We start from the raw sequence: 15,789 nt of genomic DNA, 5'->3' as shown, positions 1-15,789 counted from the left end.
AAAAAATCTGATCCTGTTAGATGACAACGTTATTTTAGGTCCATACAAACTTTTGAAAATAGCCCAGTCACCTCGCAAGGTGAAAATGGCAACTTTCTTGGAAATTCTGGTCACTCTTTAGCTCTTTCAATGGCAGCTCCTTTGGTGGCTACACCCACAAATTTGTCGCTGTCTCCTACTCACCACCATCATTCCAAATCCCCTTCCTTAACTTGTCTCACTTTTAAGCCAAACCTCCACAGGATCCGTAGAAATTTAACGCACGTTGCTTTCAATGGAAACCCACAGGCATATAAACATGAGCATAATCATTCCGGTCCTCCCCATAAATCGTTGGTATCCGTTAGAGTTCTTGGACCCAACTCCAGCTTCTTGCAAATGGATCCTCAAGAAACTAGCTCTAGCAGAACAGTTTCTGTCAAATCCTCTGCTTCAGACGGTAGTAACATTTCCACCTCCACTATCTCTCAGAAAGTAAGTAAATTTTCTTTTTTTTTCTAATAAAAAGGAAAACTTTATCAAATGCTTCATCACATTTGATCAAGGGTTGTTCTTTTTATTTTATTTTATTTTATTTAATATAGGTGTTTGGGGTATTGCACTTGGTTGTTTCGCTTGGGATAGTTCTGGCAATGGATAAATTCTTGAAGAAAGCTTTTGTGGCTGCTGCTATAAAGTTTCCCAGTGCACTATTTGGAATGTTTTGTATATTTTCTGTTTTGGTGATGCTTGATACTGCTATCCCTGCTGCTGCTACAAGCTTGATGAACTTTTTTGAGCCAGCCCTCATGTTCGTACAAAGATGGCTTCCATTGTTTTATGTTCCGGCTTTGGTGGTTCTGCCACTTTCCGTTAGAGATATTCCTGCTTCTTCAGGCCTCAAGATATGCTTCATCATAGGTGTTATACTTTAGCCTTGATGAAGGTTTTTTTTTTTTAATTTATTTCAATTATAAATTCTATTGAGGGTGGCTTTTTCTGAGGCATTGATTCTTTTGAATTCACTAGTTTTCTTTTACTTCAAGTGCATTATACCTCTCCTTGTTTATGTGCATGAACAATTACTGTTCTCTTTAAAGTATCAGAGACGCTGTGAACAAAAATGCCTTGAAATCACATGACCTTGTTGCTTCCAAATGTAAAATAGAAGATTTATCACCATTGGAACCTTCCTTTTAAGCTTTATCGAATAGATAGTCGTGTTTTGTAGTGGAAAGTTGAATTTTAAGTTTGGACTTTTAGGATGAAAAAAAGTGAAATTGTCTGGTGGCTGGAACCTTCCTCTGAACATTTTGTGAGAAAGGTTTACGAATGTTTCTAGTGGAAGTTTCAACTTTTTCTTTTGTAAGTTTAGGATGTATGTATAGGTGTCTCTGTTTGATATAAATGTCAGCATCACACTGAAATTGTACTTTTTGGCTCTGGAATGATACACTAATAGCTTCTGAATTTATCGTAGACTCATCAGTTATTCATGCATACCTATTTATCCTAAACTCATCAGTTATTCATGCATACCTACTGTCATGCTTTGGCATTTGTTATTGATGTCTGTCACAACATTTCTTCCTTCTTAATTCCTCTGCAGCTGGAGGCTGGTTAGCTTCACTTTGTGTTGCGGGTTTTACAGCTATTGCTGTGAGAAAAATTGTGAAGACAGAAATGACAGATGCTGAGCCTATGGCAAAACCTTCTCCTTTTTCTCCCTTAGAATTTTGGACATGGAGTGGTATCTTTCTTGTATCATTTGTTAGTGCAATATTTTATCCTACAGCATTGGGGACAAGTGCCCGCACATGCCTCCCCTTCCTACTTGCCTCCACCGTGCTAGGCTACATGGTTGGTTCTGGGTAAAATCTCATTGTCCTCTTTTGAGCAATTCATATGGACAAAGTTTTTCCAAATAACAAACTTCTATATTTGTATTGTTTCTTGAAAGTTTTACCAATTTTCATTTCTTCCTGTTTTCAGGTTGCCGTCTGGTGTGAAAAAAGTTTTTCATCCAATTATTTGCTGTGCACTGTCTGCAGATCTGGCAGCATTGGCCTTTGGGTACATATCTCGGTTGGGAGTTGATGCAGTTTTAGGTAATATTTTAAAGTGAATCTTTTTTATGATTTAGTTAAAGAAAAACCAATATGGACATCTACATCCCATCCTCAAATATGCAATTCTTGGTATCCAGTAGTAAGATTTCCACTTTATACCATGTGGCTGTTAATGTATGTAAAAAATAATTTTGCACTTAATGTATGCAGGATGTTACCTTACAAAAGTGTCATCCAATCCTGGAGCCGGTGATATTCTCATGGGGTTTTTGGGCTCTGTTATTCTTTCGTTTGCTTTCTCAATGTTCAAACAGAGAAAGGTAACTACCTGCCCTTTACATTCAACAAAATGAGACAGATTTCATGATCCGCCCTTCACACTTTCAATGATCAAAAAGCCAAGCATAAGTTTTATCTCAAGGGTCAACTTTGCTGTTATCATATATTCATCTTAATGGCAGATTCTTAGTATCAATTATACATCATCAGGTTTTGCCTAATTCATCCCTTGACTTTTACAGCTTATTAAGAGACATGCAGCTGAGATATTCATATCTATCATCATCTCGAGTTTGTTTTCTTTGTATTCAACTGCTCTTGTCGGACGTCTTGTTGGGTTAGAACCAAGTCTGACTGTTTCAATTCTACCGAGATGTATAACAGTGGCATTAGCCCTCACCATTGTTTCCTTTTTCGAAGGTAAGATACTGGTACTACACTTTCCAGAAGATGGCTGGCAACTTCATATTCTGGTTCATGTATGATACAACTGAAGGAATAATTTTTGACAGGGAGCACATAAATGGAGATGAATCATGTTACAATCTGTAACCTGTATATCTATATTAATCTGATTAAGTTCAGCCAATATGATAGCTTGTCTACATTGCTTGCAGGTGCAAATTCATCTCTCACAGCAGCTGCAGTTGTAGTGACCGGTCTCATTGGTGCAAACTTTGTGCAAGCAATGCTCGACAAATTACGTTTCCGTGACCCTATTGCTCGAGGAATAGCGACTGCATCTAGGTATATACCTCAATTTTCCTTGATTATGCACTTGTTGTCTGTCAAACATGTTCTTGATTATGCATCTATTCTTAAAAATTTACTTTCTTTTATATCTTGTTCCAGTGCCCATGGATTGGGAACAGCTGCATTGTCGGCCAAGGAGCCTGAAGCCCTTCCGTTTTGTGCCATTGCTTATGGTCTAACGGGTATATTTGGCTCACTGTTTTGCTCAGTCCCAGCAATCAGGCAAAGCTTGCTCGCAGTTATTGGCTGAAACTATCAGTTCTAACAATCTCTGCAACAATTGCATATCAGTTACAACTCTAAATTTGTTCCACGAGATTAACTTATTGTACAGCCAAAAAACCCTTTTCTTTTATTTTTAAACAATTAAGGAGTTTAACCTAACGATTGTAATCTACCTTAAAAGGATTTACGATCAAAGTTTGAATCTCTGTTCTCCTTATAGCTCTCTCAACTTACTTTAAGATACCATTTAAAGAGAAAAAATTTAAAAAATTATGAGTTTAATTTAAGTAAATCAATAAGGATTAGGAATTATTTGAGTATAAATCTTAAATTATAAAACTTAAAGGATGTAATGAAGTAAAAAATGAAAATCATAAACGTGAGAAATGAACAAACAGGACTATGCCACCATGTTTCACACGGCACAAATGTCTTCCAGTGGCAGAACAGTCTTGAGCTCCCTTATGTTAATGTTAGACATGTGGATGTAGTGCGGGAGAGTATTTGGAGACAAACGAAACCCTTACCAACGTAAGGGGAGTCTCACTCTCTTGAGATTGAGAAAAGAATTCGTGCAATAAATTAGAAAACGAATATTTTATCAATTTCTTTGTACACCCAAAGGCAGAGAGAGAAAAGATAGCGAGTACGGTTACACTGCTTTTGGTGCTCTCCGCTTACTGCTCACTGCTCAGTCAGACTGAGACCATTAACCATACAAGTGGGAACTTTCTTTTGCAGATAACAAGTTACTTACTATGTTTCTTCTTCTTAGATTTTTCAGCACAGAAACTTGCCTAGAACCACTTTCCTGCTAGATCTTGCCAAGCTTGTAAGTTCCTTTTAACCCTGTACCTTAAATAGTTTATGGATTTTCCAGCTTTTAGAGTTTATTCTTTTGTAGTTGAGTTTCTTGCTTTATGGTTGTCGGTTACTAATTAAAAAAATTTGGTTTTTTTTTTTTATCTAAATGTGATGTCTTTTGGCCTTTGATTTTTCAGGCTGACAAATGGGTTTATGCAATTTGTTGTCAGTTGTTTCTTTGATGCTTTTCCTCAAATGGGGTTTTCTAATTAATGGGTAATAGTTTTTGGTTTCAGGGTTTTGGGTGGTTTCATTCATCTTAATGTGGTTTGTTTTTGCCTTTTCCTCGTCAGTTTTGAACTGGGGTTTGTATGGAATCTTTTTTATTAGTTATCTAAAGCCTGTTTCATATGCTTTACCTTGATGGTTTGCTTCTGCTCCATAGTAGCTATTTACAGAATTTGAGGTAGCTTTATTCTGATGTAGTGTGCATTTGTTATTGTTTCTTCAGTTTCTTGGACTTTGGAGGGTGTTTCTCACTTTTTTGTTCCCTCTCTTGACATGAATTTTCTGTCTTGCAATCTGTTTAGCTGCGGTTGTGATCTGGTTTTCTCCCATACTTATTGATACCTTCAGAACTTTCCACTCTCTTTTCAAAAGATGTATAAGTTTATGCATGCAAGTTTTTCTCAGTTTCTGTTGTTTAGCAAAGAATTGGGATCGTTGCTAGGGTGATATTTTCATTTTGCATGAGCCTGCACATACAGCATCTTCTATGAAGGAGAAAGTAGATAATAGATAGTAGAACATTTAAGGATATGCAAGACTTTAGAAAGGCTTGGATTTTTTTCATTTTTTAGTGCTCGAAAATCATTTAGCATCTTGTTTGGAATTTTGTTTTTGTAGATGTTGCGCTGCAGAATCAAATAATAGCTATGAAGATGGGGTCATATTCCAATAAGAACATGATGCCTGAAACCAACACTGGATCATCTGTTTCACCTTTTTCTTTGTTTTATACTGGAAATTACATCCCCACATCCAGACCTGGCTTAAGTTCTCTGCAAGGAACTCAAATACACCATGAACCTGGTCTTGTTGTTGCTCCCATTCGTTCCATTGCTCCCACAACTGAGTCAGGGAAGAACAATGATTTGGGGAGTAAAAGCACCAGGGTAGGCAAACAGAATCCGTCTGTGAAGGGTTCTAATCAAATTGCATCCAAGGTTCTGAGGCCAAAGCAGCCCAAGAAGAAACCCTCAGTTCCAAAGAAGGCTAAGGGAACAGTCATCCCAGAAGCCAAGCGTGAGAAGAAGAATCTCAATATTGATCTTGATGGAACAAACTTCGATTTCTCTGGGGTGCCTTCCCCCATTTGCTCATGTACAGGTGTTGCAAGAGTGTGCTACAAGTGGGGTGCTGGTGGTTGGCAATCATCGTGTTGTACTATTAATATATCAGAATATCCTCTTCCCATGAGTTCCACCAGGCCTGGTGCTCGCATGGCTGGGAGAAAAATGAGCAATGGAGCATATTTGAAACTTCTTCTGAGACTTGCGGCTGAAGGTCATGATCTTTCTCATCCTGTTGACTTGAAGGAGCACTGGGCTAGGCATGGTACAAACAAGTTTGTTACAATCAAATAGAGATGCAGATGGCTGGTAGTTGAGTAATGTATATAGTAGTTTCAAATATATATTACTCCTCTGCTTTCTAGTTTGATTGTAGTTTAGTGCTATATCCTGGAAATGGGCTGACAAGTCGGAGTGTAAATATAGTTTTTCTTTCTTTCCCTAAAACTTAGAAGGGGGTGCTACTTTGCATTTGAAAGCCTGATGTTTGTAAAAATAACTTTAAATGTTATTTGCATGGATGTTATTTCGCACCGTATTTGCTAGTACTTGCATTACATGTTAAGTATGTTAATGAAATCAGTTACTGGGCATAACAGTTTTTCTTCATGTTAAGGATGCAAAGTTGCAAACCATCTTCCCTGCTTAGTTGCAGCTCGTATGTGTTTATTAGTTTGTTAGAATCTCTCTCTCTCTTCATCTGAATCCTCACAAGCACTGGCTTTCCATAATTCATAATTCCATTTGCCCTTGATGATCTCTTATCTGGACTGCATGAAGAGACTTAACTTGTCGTGTTTTCTCAGACGATTCAAACTTGCTTTAAAGTTTATAAAACGGATTGCACTCTTACCTTCACTTTTCTTCGTGTGGGGGGTTATGATGAAAATAAATGCATAGGTGAGGTGAGATAGGTAAGCAAAGGTTACAAGAAATGCAAGGAAAACGTCACAGTATGGCCATGCTCTATGGCCAATCCTCTTACTCGGGAAAAGAACCAAGAGTCATAGCATCATCAATGGTTTTTTTTTTTTGAAGATTATAGCATCATCAATGGTACGAACAATAGGGACGTAGAAGAGGAGAGATGATGTCAAAAGCTTCGTCTTCTATGAACTTCTTAACTTGAATTTGATCTCTGATTTTTGTTTCTCCATATTACATATCTCCACAGAATTACAACAGACAATAAATACAAAAGAGTATAACTCAATTCTTATGAGAGGAACAGCCTAACGCTCAAGAGTCAAACGTGAAGAAGGGAGGAAGTGGAAAGGCGAAAACTGAAAAGAGGATATAATTTTATGAACCCCAAAGGCAGCTCTTTAGGCTTTTGTTGCTTCTAGTGGAGTTGCAGTTTTGCTTGTGGTGATTTGCTCATACAGATCTCTTATCTTCAATCCAACAATGGTTTGGAACAGGCCGGTTCCGTTGTTACTTCCAGGGAAATCAGCATGCTTCAACATTTGCTGGGTAACTTCTCCATAGAACTTGGTAGAAATGTTGCTCAAATGGCTTTCAACGTAAATGAGTTCATCTAATCTGTCAAATTGCCCGTCCATCTCCAGAATAGAAACCTAAAGAAAAGCCAACAGAAACACAAACATTGGCCTCAAAGAGTTAAACCCAAAGTCTGGGAACTTGAGTTCACTAAAGATATAACTGAGAAATAATATATCAAATGCATACCTCGTTGCCAAAGTAAGTGTCAGGGCCGTAATGGAATTTGATGCCAGGGTAAGAGCAAGTGAGCTTCCTTCCGCATGGTATCCATGAGAGGGTTGAGCCTTCATCAAACAGATAAACCGGGCTGAAATGCTTCACCCCTTCTTTCATTATCAGCCTCACTCTCAAAACCTTTCCCTCGTTGTCTCCTGGGATGAGCTGAGTTGGCAGCACTTCAATTACTGCATCAGCATATTGCTTTTGTGGATCTGCACCACCAAGCACAACAATGGTTAATGTCTCGCATCTTTAAATTTGCAGGGACACCATTGTAACAAAACAAGAAATTGTCACATAAAATAGTCATTGTCTAACTTTTCTGAACGAATAAAACATCGATTCTAGCCTCACATAAAAGCTGGTGACGCTGTTTTGAGGGCTTCAAACTTCAGTGCTTACTTTGACGGCTATAACCAAAAGATCTTCTCTGACTTGGCCACGTGACAATTATGGTTATGGGGTCGAACCACTTTTCTCCCTGTGGGCTGCTTCAATTTTGGCTTATTCTCATATTAGCTGCAGAATTAATTGTTCAAAGGATTATGGTTGGGTTATGCCAGATATGATGTTGTGGGTTTTATTGAATGTACTTAGAAGGTTAGGAATTTTGCTTTTTGTTTTGTTTTGGGTCATAAAGTCTCTCGCTCTTGATCTTGAGGACTTTCATGTTTCTCTGCAAGTCTTACTGGGACTTTGCCTTTTGTTATTCTCCTTTGTGAGAAACTATGATCAATAATATTCCTGCCTTTCAAAAAAAAATCTGACGAGGTAGCAATTACTAAGTTTATATACTTCTTCCATTGTTGGTCTGGTGCTAAGGGTTGCAGCAGCTCAAGAACTTAGGATTTTCTATTAAATTCTACAAATGGGATTTCTTGCAAATAAAATTGAATATTGACTGGGGATTATGTAGTGTTTTTACCAATAAAGGCATCGAAATCGGGCTTCCTGGCTTCAATACTAGCTTTAATGCTTTCAAGGCTATGCCCTCTTTCAGCCATGTCCCTCTGCAATGTTTTCAACCAAGTAAGAACAAAATCCAGGCATTGGGTTTCCAGAACATTTTGACATTAGTCGACAGGGTTTGTCACCTGAATTTTCCATGCAAATTTGACCTCATTGCTGATATCCAAATAGATACTGAAGTCCAACAGATCCCTCACACGCTCATCGAACCTATACATTAGGACAGAGCAGTCGCTTAAGTTGGGTGATTCCCAGAAATAATTGTTGTAGTAAAAGAATGAAAATGTATTAAATATTCTATAGAGATAAACAAACATTAAACAAGTGGTAATATGCAATAGCACAAACGTAATTGGCAGGGATTGGAAGGCCAACTCCAATGTTACTGAGTCCAAGCCCAAAAGATATACTAAAACAAATATACAATATCAATACTTAGCATCTGTTTTTTGCTAATTCTGATTCTCTTTTTCTTTTCCCATCTTGAGTCAGAAAAGAAAACCTGGCCTGAGAATAAATAGAAGAGGCCAAAAGCTTATGCCGAGAAGTTAAAACCAATAATTTCAATGGGCCAAAGTTATAATTGAGCCCAACTGGCTGAGAATTGGACGTTAATCGAGGAATGCATGGGGGCTTTGCTTTCTATAATGAAAAATTGATTTAACTTGACATTGGGGTTAGGAAACAGAGAAAAAGGGGAGTTTAACTTATTTCCCATAATAACAAAATCAGTCGTATGGAATCTTCTGTTTATCATCAAAAACAGCCCAAAACATGCAGGGAGGATAATTCCAAAGTTTCATGAACAGATGTATGGCTGAGAAAGAAGGAATTAATGAATGGCTCTAGTTTCTAGTTTTTTGACTTACATGGGGTGCAGTCCTTCAATGACAAGGATCTTAGGAGGCTTAATGAGCTCAGGAGGATCCAAAAGACCAGTAACATGGTTGTAAATAGGCTTGTCAACAGCAACACCACTCTTGAGAGCCTTAACTTGCTCATACATGAGGTCAAAGTTGTTAGCTCTTGGGTCAAGTGCTGTCACTCCCTTCTCTTTCCTTCCAGTTCTGTCAAGTGAATGATAATCATCCAAGCAAATCACGGTGGTCATGTCACTGATGAGTGTGTTCGAGTCAGGGTTGCCTCCCCTGGGTGGCTCTGCTGCACCACCAAACACACTTGTTAGCCGTCTCATGAAGGTACTCTTCCCACATCCTGAGTCTGCAGCCAGACCAATCACAACTGTTTGTGAATCAACAGCTGAGCAGGTTATGACACACGGGCCGCCGCTGCTGCTGCTACCTCTTTTGCTAGTTCTCTTGCCAGTGCTGTAGAACACCACCTGCTTTTGGTGAAAACCCAAGTGGGTTTTCGTTGGTGTGGAGATTGAACATGTCGAATTGAGAGATTGAGTTGTGTATACTGTGCAGACTGCCATTTCTTAGCTCTCTTTTTTTCTCCTCTTCTGTCTGCCCCGGAAAGGGGAATTTAGAGAGCTTCGAGACAGAGAGAGATTACTGAAATGGGATGCCCTGGCAAATTGTTTAGATGGTCCTCTAAGACCAAGCAAAAACGAGTTTGGATTCTTGTCCTTTGATTTCCAAGGAAAATTTTGGAACACAAATAATGAAGAGGAAAAGATTGAAGAAAACAGATGGCAGTATGTAAAGCAAGAAAACAGTATTGCTCTGGTGATGGAAAGCTGAGGTGTCTTTAATTTATGGGTTTCTGTGACTGCCCCTAGTTTTGGACAAGTTTGGAGGTGATATTAAGGTGAGAATGAAAGGGACTCAAATGGACTTGGTTCAATTGGCAGTGGATAAAAGGGTCATTTCAAAAATTCATTTCCTTAGCAAAAGTGAAGTGCACCGGATATCTATATACTATATTGGACTAATTTATGAGAAAAGATTGGAATTGTTGATGAGGTGATGGCATAAGATATGTGATAGAACACAGGGCATGGAGAAGCTTGGTGGTTATTTGTTTCAGTTTGGATATTTGTCTGCCACGTGGCATGAAGGGGGTGGCTGGTTAAAGATGAGGGGTTTGGGGTGTGGAGTGATGGAGGTGATATGGAGGCTGTGCCATGCAATCTTTGGACTCTTCCTCTCTGAAATTGTGGGAGTATTAATTTACCGCAAATCTCAAATTACTCTCACTGCCCACAATAAAACACTAAAATGGTCAAAGAAATTTGAAGAACGACAGCCTATGGTTTGCAAAAAGCATTTGTGGCACTGTGGGTCTTAGCAGTTGCATGCTGTGTGCATACATTAGAATGTGCAGATTCGCCAACCTTAAACCTAACCAAAGGAAAGACTCCATTTCCACATGAAAGTTAGCTAAGTTGGCATATTAAGAGTGCTAATTAAATACTGATACCTGGAATCTCTGAATTGATATGCAAAATGAGTAGATTAACTTTAAATTTAATTCATGTAACAAAGTTTTTAGTATAAAAAAAAAGGAATACATATTTTCAATTCTTTTTGTCCTACATTTTCTCTATTAATTCTTGACATGAGGACACAATTCACCCAGGCAGACCTTTTGAGATCTGCTACTAGCTAGATTAGTTCCTGTTCATGTTTTAAGCATATATAGATTTGACTATCTACCTGTTGCAGGATTCAGGTTTTGAGTAATGGAATTCACAACTTTTAAGTCGTTTCTGTATATTGATACATTTTCCTGCATAAAACTGTAATTAATCGTGCTCTCTACCATCACATGAGCTTAGTAAATGAAGTCGTTTGGTGGTGAAATATTTCCTCGTAGCTCCAGCAGGAATCAGACCAGACAGGAGTTGTTTTGGTTGTACTTTTAAGAATAAGTCTCAACTCCATGGACAAAAATTATGATTGGGCCCAAATTAATTGTCCACCTCATTTCTCAACACTTCCTAGGTTACAATATTTTGGGCCTAATCCGGTTTTTAAAGCCCAGTTTTCTGGTTGATTTCAGTCCCGTTCCCAAGACGAAATGCCCGTCTAGCTGCCCTGCAAGTCTGAGATATTTTGCCACCTATGGTCACGCTATTGGCCAGGTTTTTACCTTGCAGCATAATTTTTTAGGTGTAGCTCGGATCGTTAATCACGCTGTTCATGTTTTGTTGATCTCATGCTTAACAAAATAACGCATATATTACATGGGAAAAGAATTTGGAAATTAATTAAAGACCACTCTCGGAAGGCAGTGAAACTGTAATTTCCTAGAATCTATTCAGCATACAAAAACCCATTGTAATTTGTATCAATGCAAACAACAATTATAAAATGATAAACACAATATAATGTGCAAAAATATATATACTAAAACTACCATGAGAAGCGGCTTCACCAAAAAATCCAAGGAGGACCCTCAGCTTTAATTCAATCTCTCACTTGTGCCCCCTAAAGTACAAGTATATTTTCTGCGCAAACCAACAAAAGGAAAAATGGCAAAACTTTGTCAGTCTACATGCAAATAAATATTAAGGCAAAGCAGCAGACTGGTGCAATCGAACATATAATTGGTTTTATTATATTTCTGAGACTGATTCTATGAACTTTGTCGCATCATATCCGTCTTTCAGTTTTCACAGATTGGAAAAAACTTTAAAAGCAAATAGAAGGGATTTATGTGCAACATTGCAAGATCAGATGGATGAAGACTACACAAAACTTTTCTTACCAACAAGGATAATTAGAGTTCAATTAATACTGTTAAGAATCAAGAGATATGCTGTCGTCTCTAACCTGAAGAACCCACAGGCTTAACAGTGACTCCAAGCAAAACAGCCCAAAGCCAACAAAGTAGAAAATCTGTATCGGACAAATAAATTAGAAGAGCCCAAACATTCAACAAGATAATGTTTATGAAATAATAGGACTCTATCTGCAGTAAAAGCATTCATGTATGATCATATATCTCTCATTACTCTCCTCTGATGTACATCTTCCAAACAATGGTACCAAATTATTAATTTATATTTGTCCATAAAAACAAAAATCTATTTGAGATGGAGAGAAGAACGCACATCCTTAGATTCCTACAACATGCTAAATAATAAGTGATAACTTATGCCAACATGCAGAAGTAATAGAACTCACCCCTGCCACCAAATGATTAGAGATAACATCAAAGGCTGCCAGGACACCGCTGCAATTAGAGACAATATAAAAATATATTAACCATTAGATACAAAGTTAAGTGTGATTCTCTAGAGTCATCAAAAGATACAATCATAAGAACATTCCAACAGCTAATGAACATTTTGATGAGGCAAAACTGAACAAAAAGGGTTTTGGAATGTCCCAGCCACTAAGTGTTTACAACAGCAGATAAAAAGCTTGGATCATTTGTATTGTCAATCGCATTAAAAGCATACTTCATAACAAGGTAACATTTACACTAAATTGCTAGGACAATCAACAAATTTGCCAGCTCAAGGTCCTTCTGATTTTGGGCACAAATTAGGGAATGAAGAACTTACGTCAATGACTTCCCATGAAAGACAACAGGAGGAGCTATTGCAGCAAATATGCAAAACCCAAGGTGGAGCTACACAAAGCAAATAGACAAGTTAAACGAAAATCAACCAGAAGACTAATGATGCCTTAGTCAATCAAAACTAAACTCACCAAGTAAAACATGAAAAACCAACCAAAATTCAAAGCACTATCTGTCCTGCAAGGTGAAACAAAGTACACAGCAGAACAATCATCAGCACACCAAAATTTTTTTCATTTTCATGCTACAAATTGAATTTTTAAATTAATCAGTATATATTTACCTCATTGCTCGATAGAGAGGTCTGTACCACAACACATATGAAAGCGGACATCCAAGCAACATGTAGATTATAGCAAGGAAAAAAATTTTAACACCTACATTGTATCAACCAAGTTAGAATATAAATATTATTGTATGCTGGGACCAAAATTTGACAGCTACTACAAAATATCAAGGAATCAGAAAATACTTACCGCCGCCTTGAATCCAACAGACAATCACTGCAATAACATTATAAACAAGACAAAGAACTATGCCTGTAACAATAACAATCAAAGCATGTCAGTAATCAGCAAACAAGAGGAGGTGGTGGAGAAGGTGCAAGGTTTTCTAGTATTGCCAAATACTGTAAAATAATATCCAAAATGTACATCTTAAATGAAGATTCAAGGAGAGTTATGACATCTAAGTTTTTCGAGGTTTAAACTATAAAAAGATTTAAAAATAAAAAACTAATTGAATCCATTAGACAGTAATGACATCCACTCAAATATCAATGAACCCTCAGACTAAGTATTCCTGGGAAATACCAATTTAATGGGCACACTCTATTTGAGGAAATCCAATACTTGTTTAGTTGTGATGCCTCAGCTAGGTTTATGACCACGAGAATGCCCACAATTATTCACAAGCATATATGGAAAAATAATAATATTATTAAATACTTGAGGATTAAAGTCGAAAAGAACTAAAATAGAAAAGGATTCTTTTTCATTCATTTGAGTAAAAAAGGGATAGAGAAGCAAAGGTAGTATAACCATAATATTCAGTGCAAACATTCTACAACAGTGTCTTTTGTATAAAAACTTAGAAAATTAACATTTAAAAAGTGAGAATTGATATTAGGAGAAAAACATCCACAATAACAAAGTGGAAAGGTTAGCTTCCATACCTAGCCAACTTGCAAATGCAAGATATTGCAGCCTTTGAGCATGAACAGGTATCTCATTAGCTATATCATGATGTATGATTGGGAAAATTGGTGGCCAATTTTTATTGTCTACAGTTACACCAGCTGATATGCCATAATGAAAAAAAGGGAACATTTAGCGAGTTACAATAATTGAAAAGAAAGTAAAAGTAAACTGTTGCTTGTGCTTCCGTTCTCTTACCTTGAGAAATAGCATCTTCCCTTCGCTTTATGTCCTGAAAAAATTAAAAAATAAAATAAAAGTTAAATAGAAAACTCAAAACTCAAGTCGCAGTCAAAGCATGAGAACACTTAATGCAGTGGACAAGAAAGAAGGCATTACAAGATACAATTGGGTCAATAAGTCTTTATTTAACATTAACAAAAGAAAAAGGCAAGTGATTCACACTCCTAAACAAACACCAAGTTAAAAATAACCTTTTCCCTTCTTTTAAGATCAGCTTCCCAAGCTGCAAGCTCCTTTTCTTTTTTCTTGGGCTCCTGTTATGAAAACAACAAAGTAATCAGTCATCCCATGTGTATTCAAGCTATAGAAATGTAAAGGAGATTGAAACTTCATTACATTCATTGTATCCAGAGGTATATCCACTGTAGCATCATGTTTCTGACCAAATCCCAGAGGTTCGGATGCCAGTGGTCGTGCAGGAGCAACAGCACCGCCGTTCTGAAATGACTCACAATAAGTAACACAAAAGCGCACGATGAAATATACTTAAATATAATGTACAGACTAAGCAAGGAGACATGACCAAGCAACCTGCGAGTAACACCTGTACCAGATATATGAATCATGCCCAATTAAGTATTAATTGTCACGAGCTCAGCACTTAACATGGGATAAACTATGAACATGACTAACGTGTATTAGCATTATTATATACATGGTCACACGGCTAGCAAGGAAGAACAATCTCAGGCTCAAATCCAGCTTATATTAAACATCTATGGTCCATAATTTACAAATTACAATTAATATCACTCCGTATATAAATTTTCAGGTTCATGAAATTATAACACATTTGAAACAACCAAATTGACCCTACTTTCAGAATGGCTATCAAATTGCTTGAGTTTTGAAGAAACTCAAAGATAAATATGGAAAAAAAAAGCTTTAAGCAAAATTACATTACAAGGTTAAAAAATAAAAGCCATTTTTACGAAAATTAAACAATGAAATTCCCACTAGTTAAATCAAATAAACCCAACGGTTTTTCCATTAATCGCAACAAAAGAAAACACGAAATTCAAAAAATCGAAGGCCATTTCCTCCCCGACATTTTAGCCAAGCAGGCCTTTTCAGATCTAGTCTTCCGGAAACCTAATCCCCAAACTAACCCCGAAAAACGAATAGAACACCCCCGTGACGTAAACAGAAACAGAAATCCAGATCTGAGATGGGCAAAAAAGAGAAACTAAAAAAAAACGAAAAAAATGTAATTTAATACCGAAAATGGATTGACTTCTTCTTCATCGAACGGGTTAGGATCGTGGTGGCGATTCATTTTCTCTCTATTTGAGATCCCAAAATTTCTCCAAATTTAGACAAAATTTTGATTGAGTGAGCTTTCAGATGGAGAAGACACTTTACTCTCTTGTAACCAGCTTGGCTTGTTAGTGACGCGGGATATTAGGTGTAATTATAGATTGACCCTTTATATTTGAAATATTTACAAGTTTGGGCTTGCTTGAGTGGCCAGATGGAGTGACTTCATTCGCATAAGCGGTTGTACGTGGCGGTAGCAGTCGTTGCACATTGAAACTGGTAAATTCAGTGGTTGCCACGTAAGGAGACGTGTTTTGGCTTTCACAAGCGTTGGTCGGTCGGTAGGTTCCCTTACCCTTTTCCCTTCGAATAAAAGGAAAAGAAATTTTATTCGAATTATTTTTATTATTTTAGGTTTAATTTTCCTTCCTACGCAAACTCATATGA

The 15,789-nt window shown here is 37.3% G+C and overlaps 4 protein-coding genes across 4 annotated transcripts; 2 read left to right on the top strand and 2 right to left on the bottom strand.

The window, feature by feature from the left end:
• Positions 45-3,522, top strand: LOC18606859 (plastidal glycolate/glycerate translocator 1, chloroplastic). The gene is made up of 8 exons (XM_007040711.2): positions 45-474; positions 585-900; positions 1,589-1,850; positions 1,972-2,087; positions 2,259-2,368; positions 2,570-2,747; positions 2,945-3,074; positions 3,180-3,522. Exons 1-8 carry the CDS (start codon positions 130-132, stop codon positions 3,328-3,330), a joined length of 1,608 nt encoding a protein of 535 aa, XP_007040773.2. The 5' UTR covers positions 45-129; the 3' UTR covers positions 3,331-3,522.
• On the top strand, positions 3,688-6,070 carry LOC18606858 (protein BASIC PENTACYSTEINE7). The gene is made up of 2 exons (XM_007040710.2): positions 3,688-4,137; positions 5,016-6,070. Exon 2 carries the CDS (start codon positions 5,045-5,047, stop codon positions 5,753-5,755), a length of 711 nt encoding a protein of 236 aa, XP_007040772.1. The 5' UTR covers positions 3,688-4,137; positions 5,016-5,044; the 3' UTR covers positions 5,756-6,070.
• Positions 6,550-9,874, bottom strand: LOC18606857 (phosphoribulokinase, chloroplastic). The gene is made up of 5 exons (XM_007040709.2): positions 9,022-9,874; positions 8,278-8,362; positions 8,109-8,193; positions 7,151-7,395; positions 6,550-7,038 (listed from the first exon to the last, which is right to left on the bottom strand). The coding sequence occupies exons 1-5, from the start codon at positions 9,588-9,590 to the stop codon at positions 6,787-6,789; spliced, it is 1,236 nt and encodes a 411-aa protein (XP_007040771.1). The 5' UTR covers positions 9,591-9,874; the 3' UTR covers positions 6,550-6,786.
• LOC18606856 (secretory carrier-associated membrane protein 4) lies at positions 11,280-15,466 on the bottom strand. Its single transcript, XM_007040705.2, has 12 exons — positions 15,305-15,466; positions 14,422-14,523; positions 14,277-14,339; positions 14,041-14,074; positions 13,821-13,943; positions 13,123-13,185; positions 12,930-13,023; positions 12,778-12,823; positions 12,630-12,697; positions 12,247-12,295; positions 11,893-11,958; positions 11,280-11,567 (listed from the first exon to the last, which is right to left on the bottom strand). The coding sequence occupies exons 1-12, from the start codon at positions 15,359-15,361 to the stop codon at positions 11,535-11,537; spliced, it is 798 nt and encodes a 265-aa protein (XP_007040767.1). The 5' UTR covers positions 15,362-15,466; the 3' UTR covers positions 11,280-11,534.

Source organism: Theobroma cacao, chromosome 3 (assembly GCF_000208745.1).
Source record: "Theobroma cacao cultivar B97-61/B2 chromosome 3, Criollo_cocoa_genome_V2, whole genome shotgun sequence".
Classification (NCBI taxonomy): domain Eukaryota; kingdom Viridiplantae; phylum Streptophyta; class Magnoliopsida; order Malvales; family Malvaceae; genus Theobroma; species Theobroma cacao.
The sequence above is the reverse complement of the archived record's forward strand: the minus strand, read 5'-3'. Positions and strand labels throughout refer to the sequence as shown.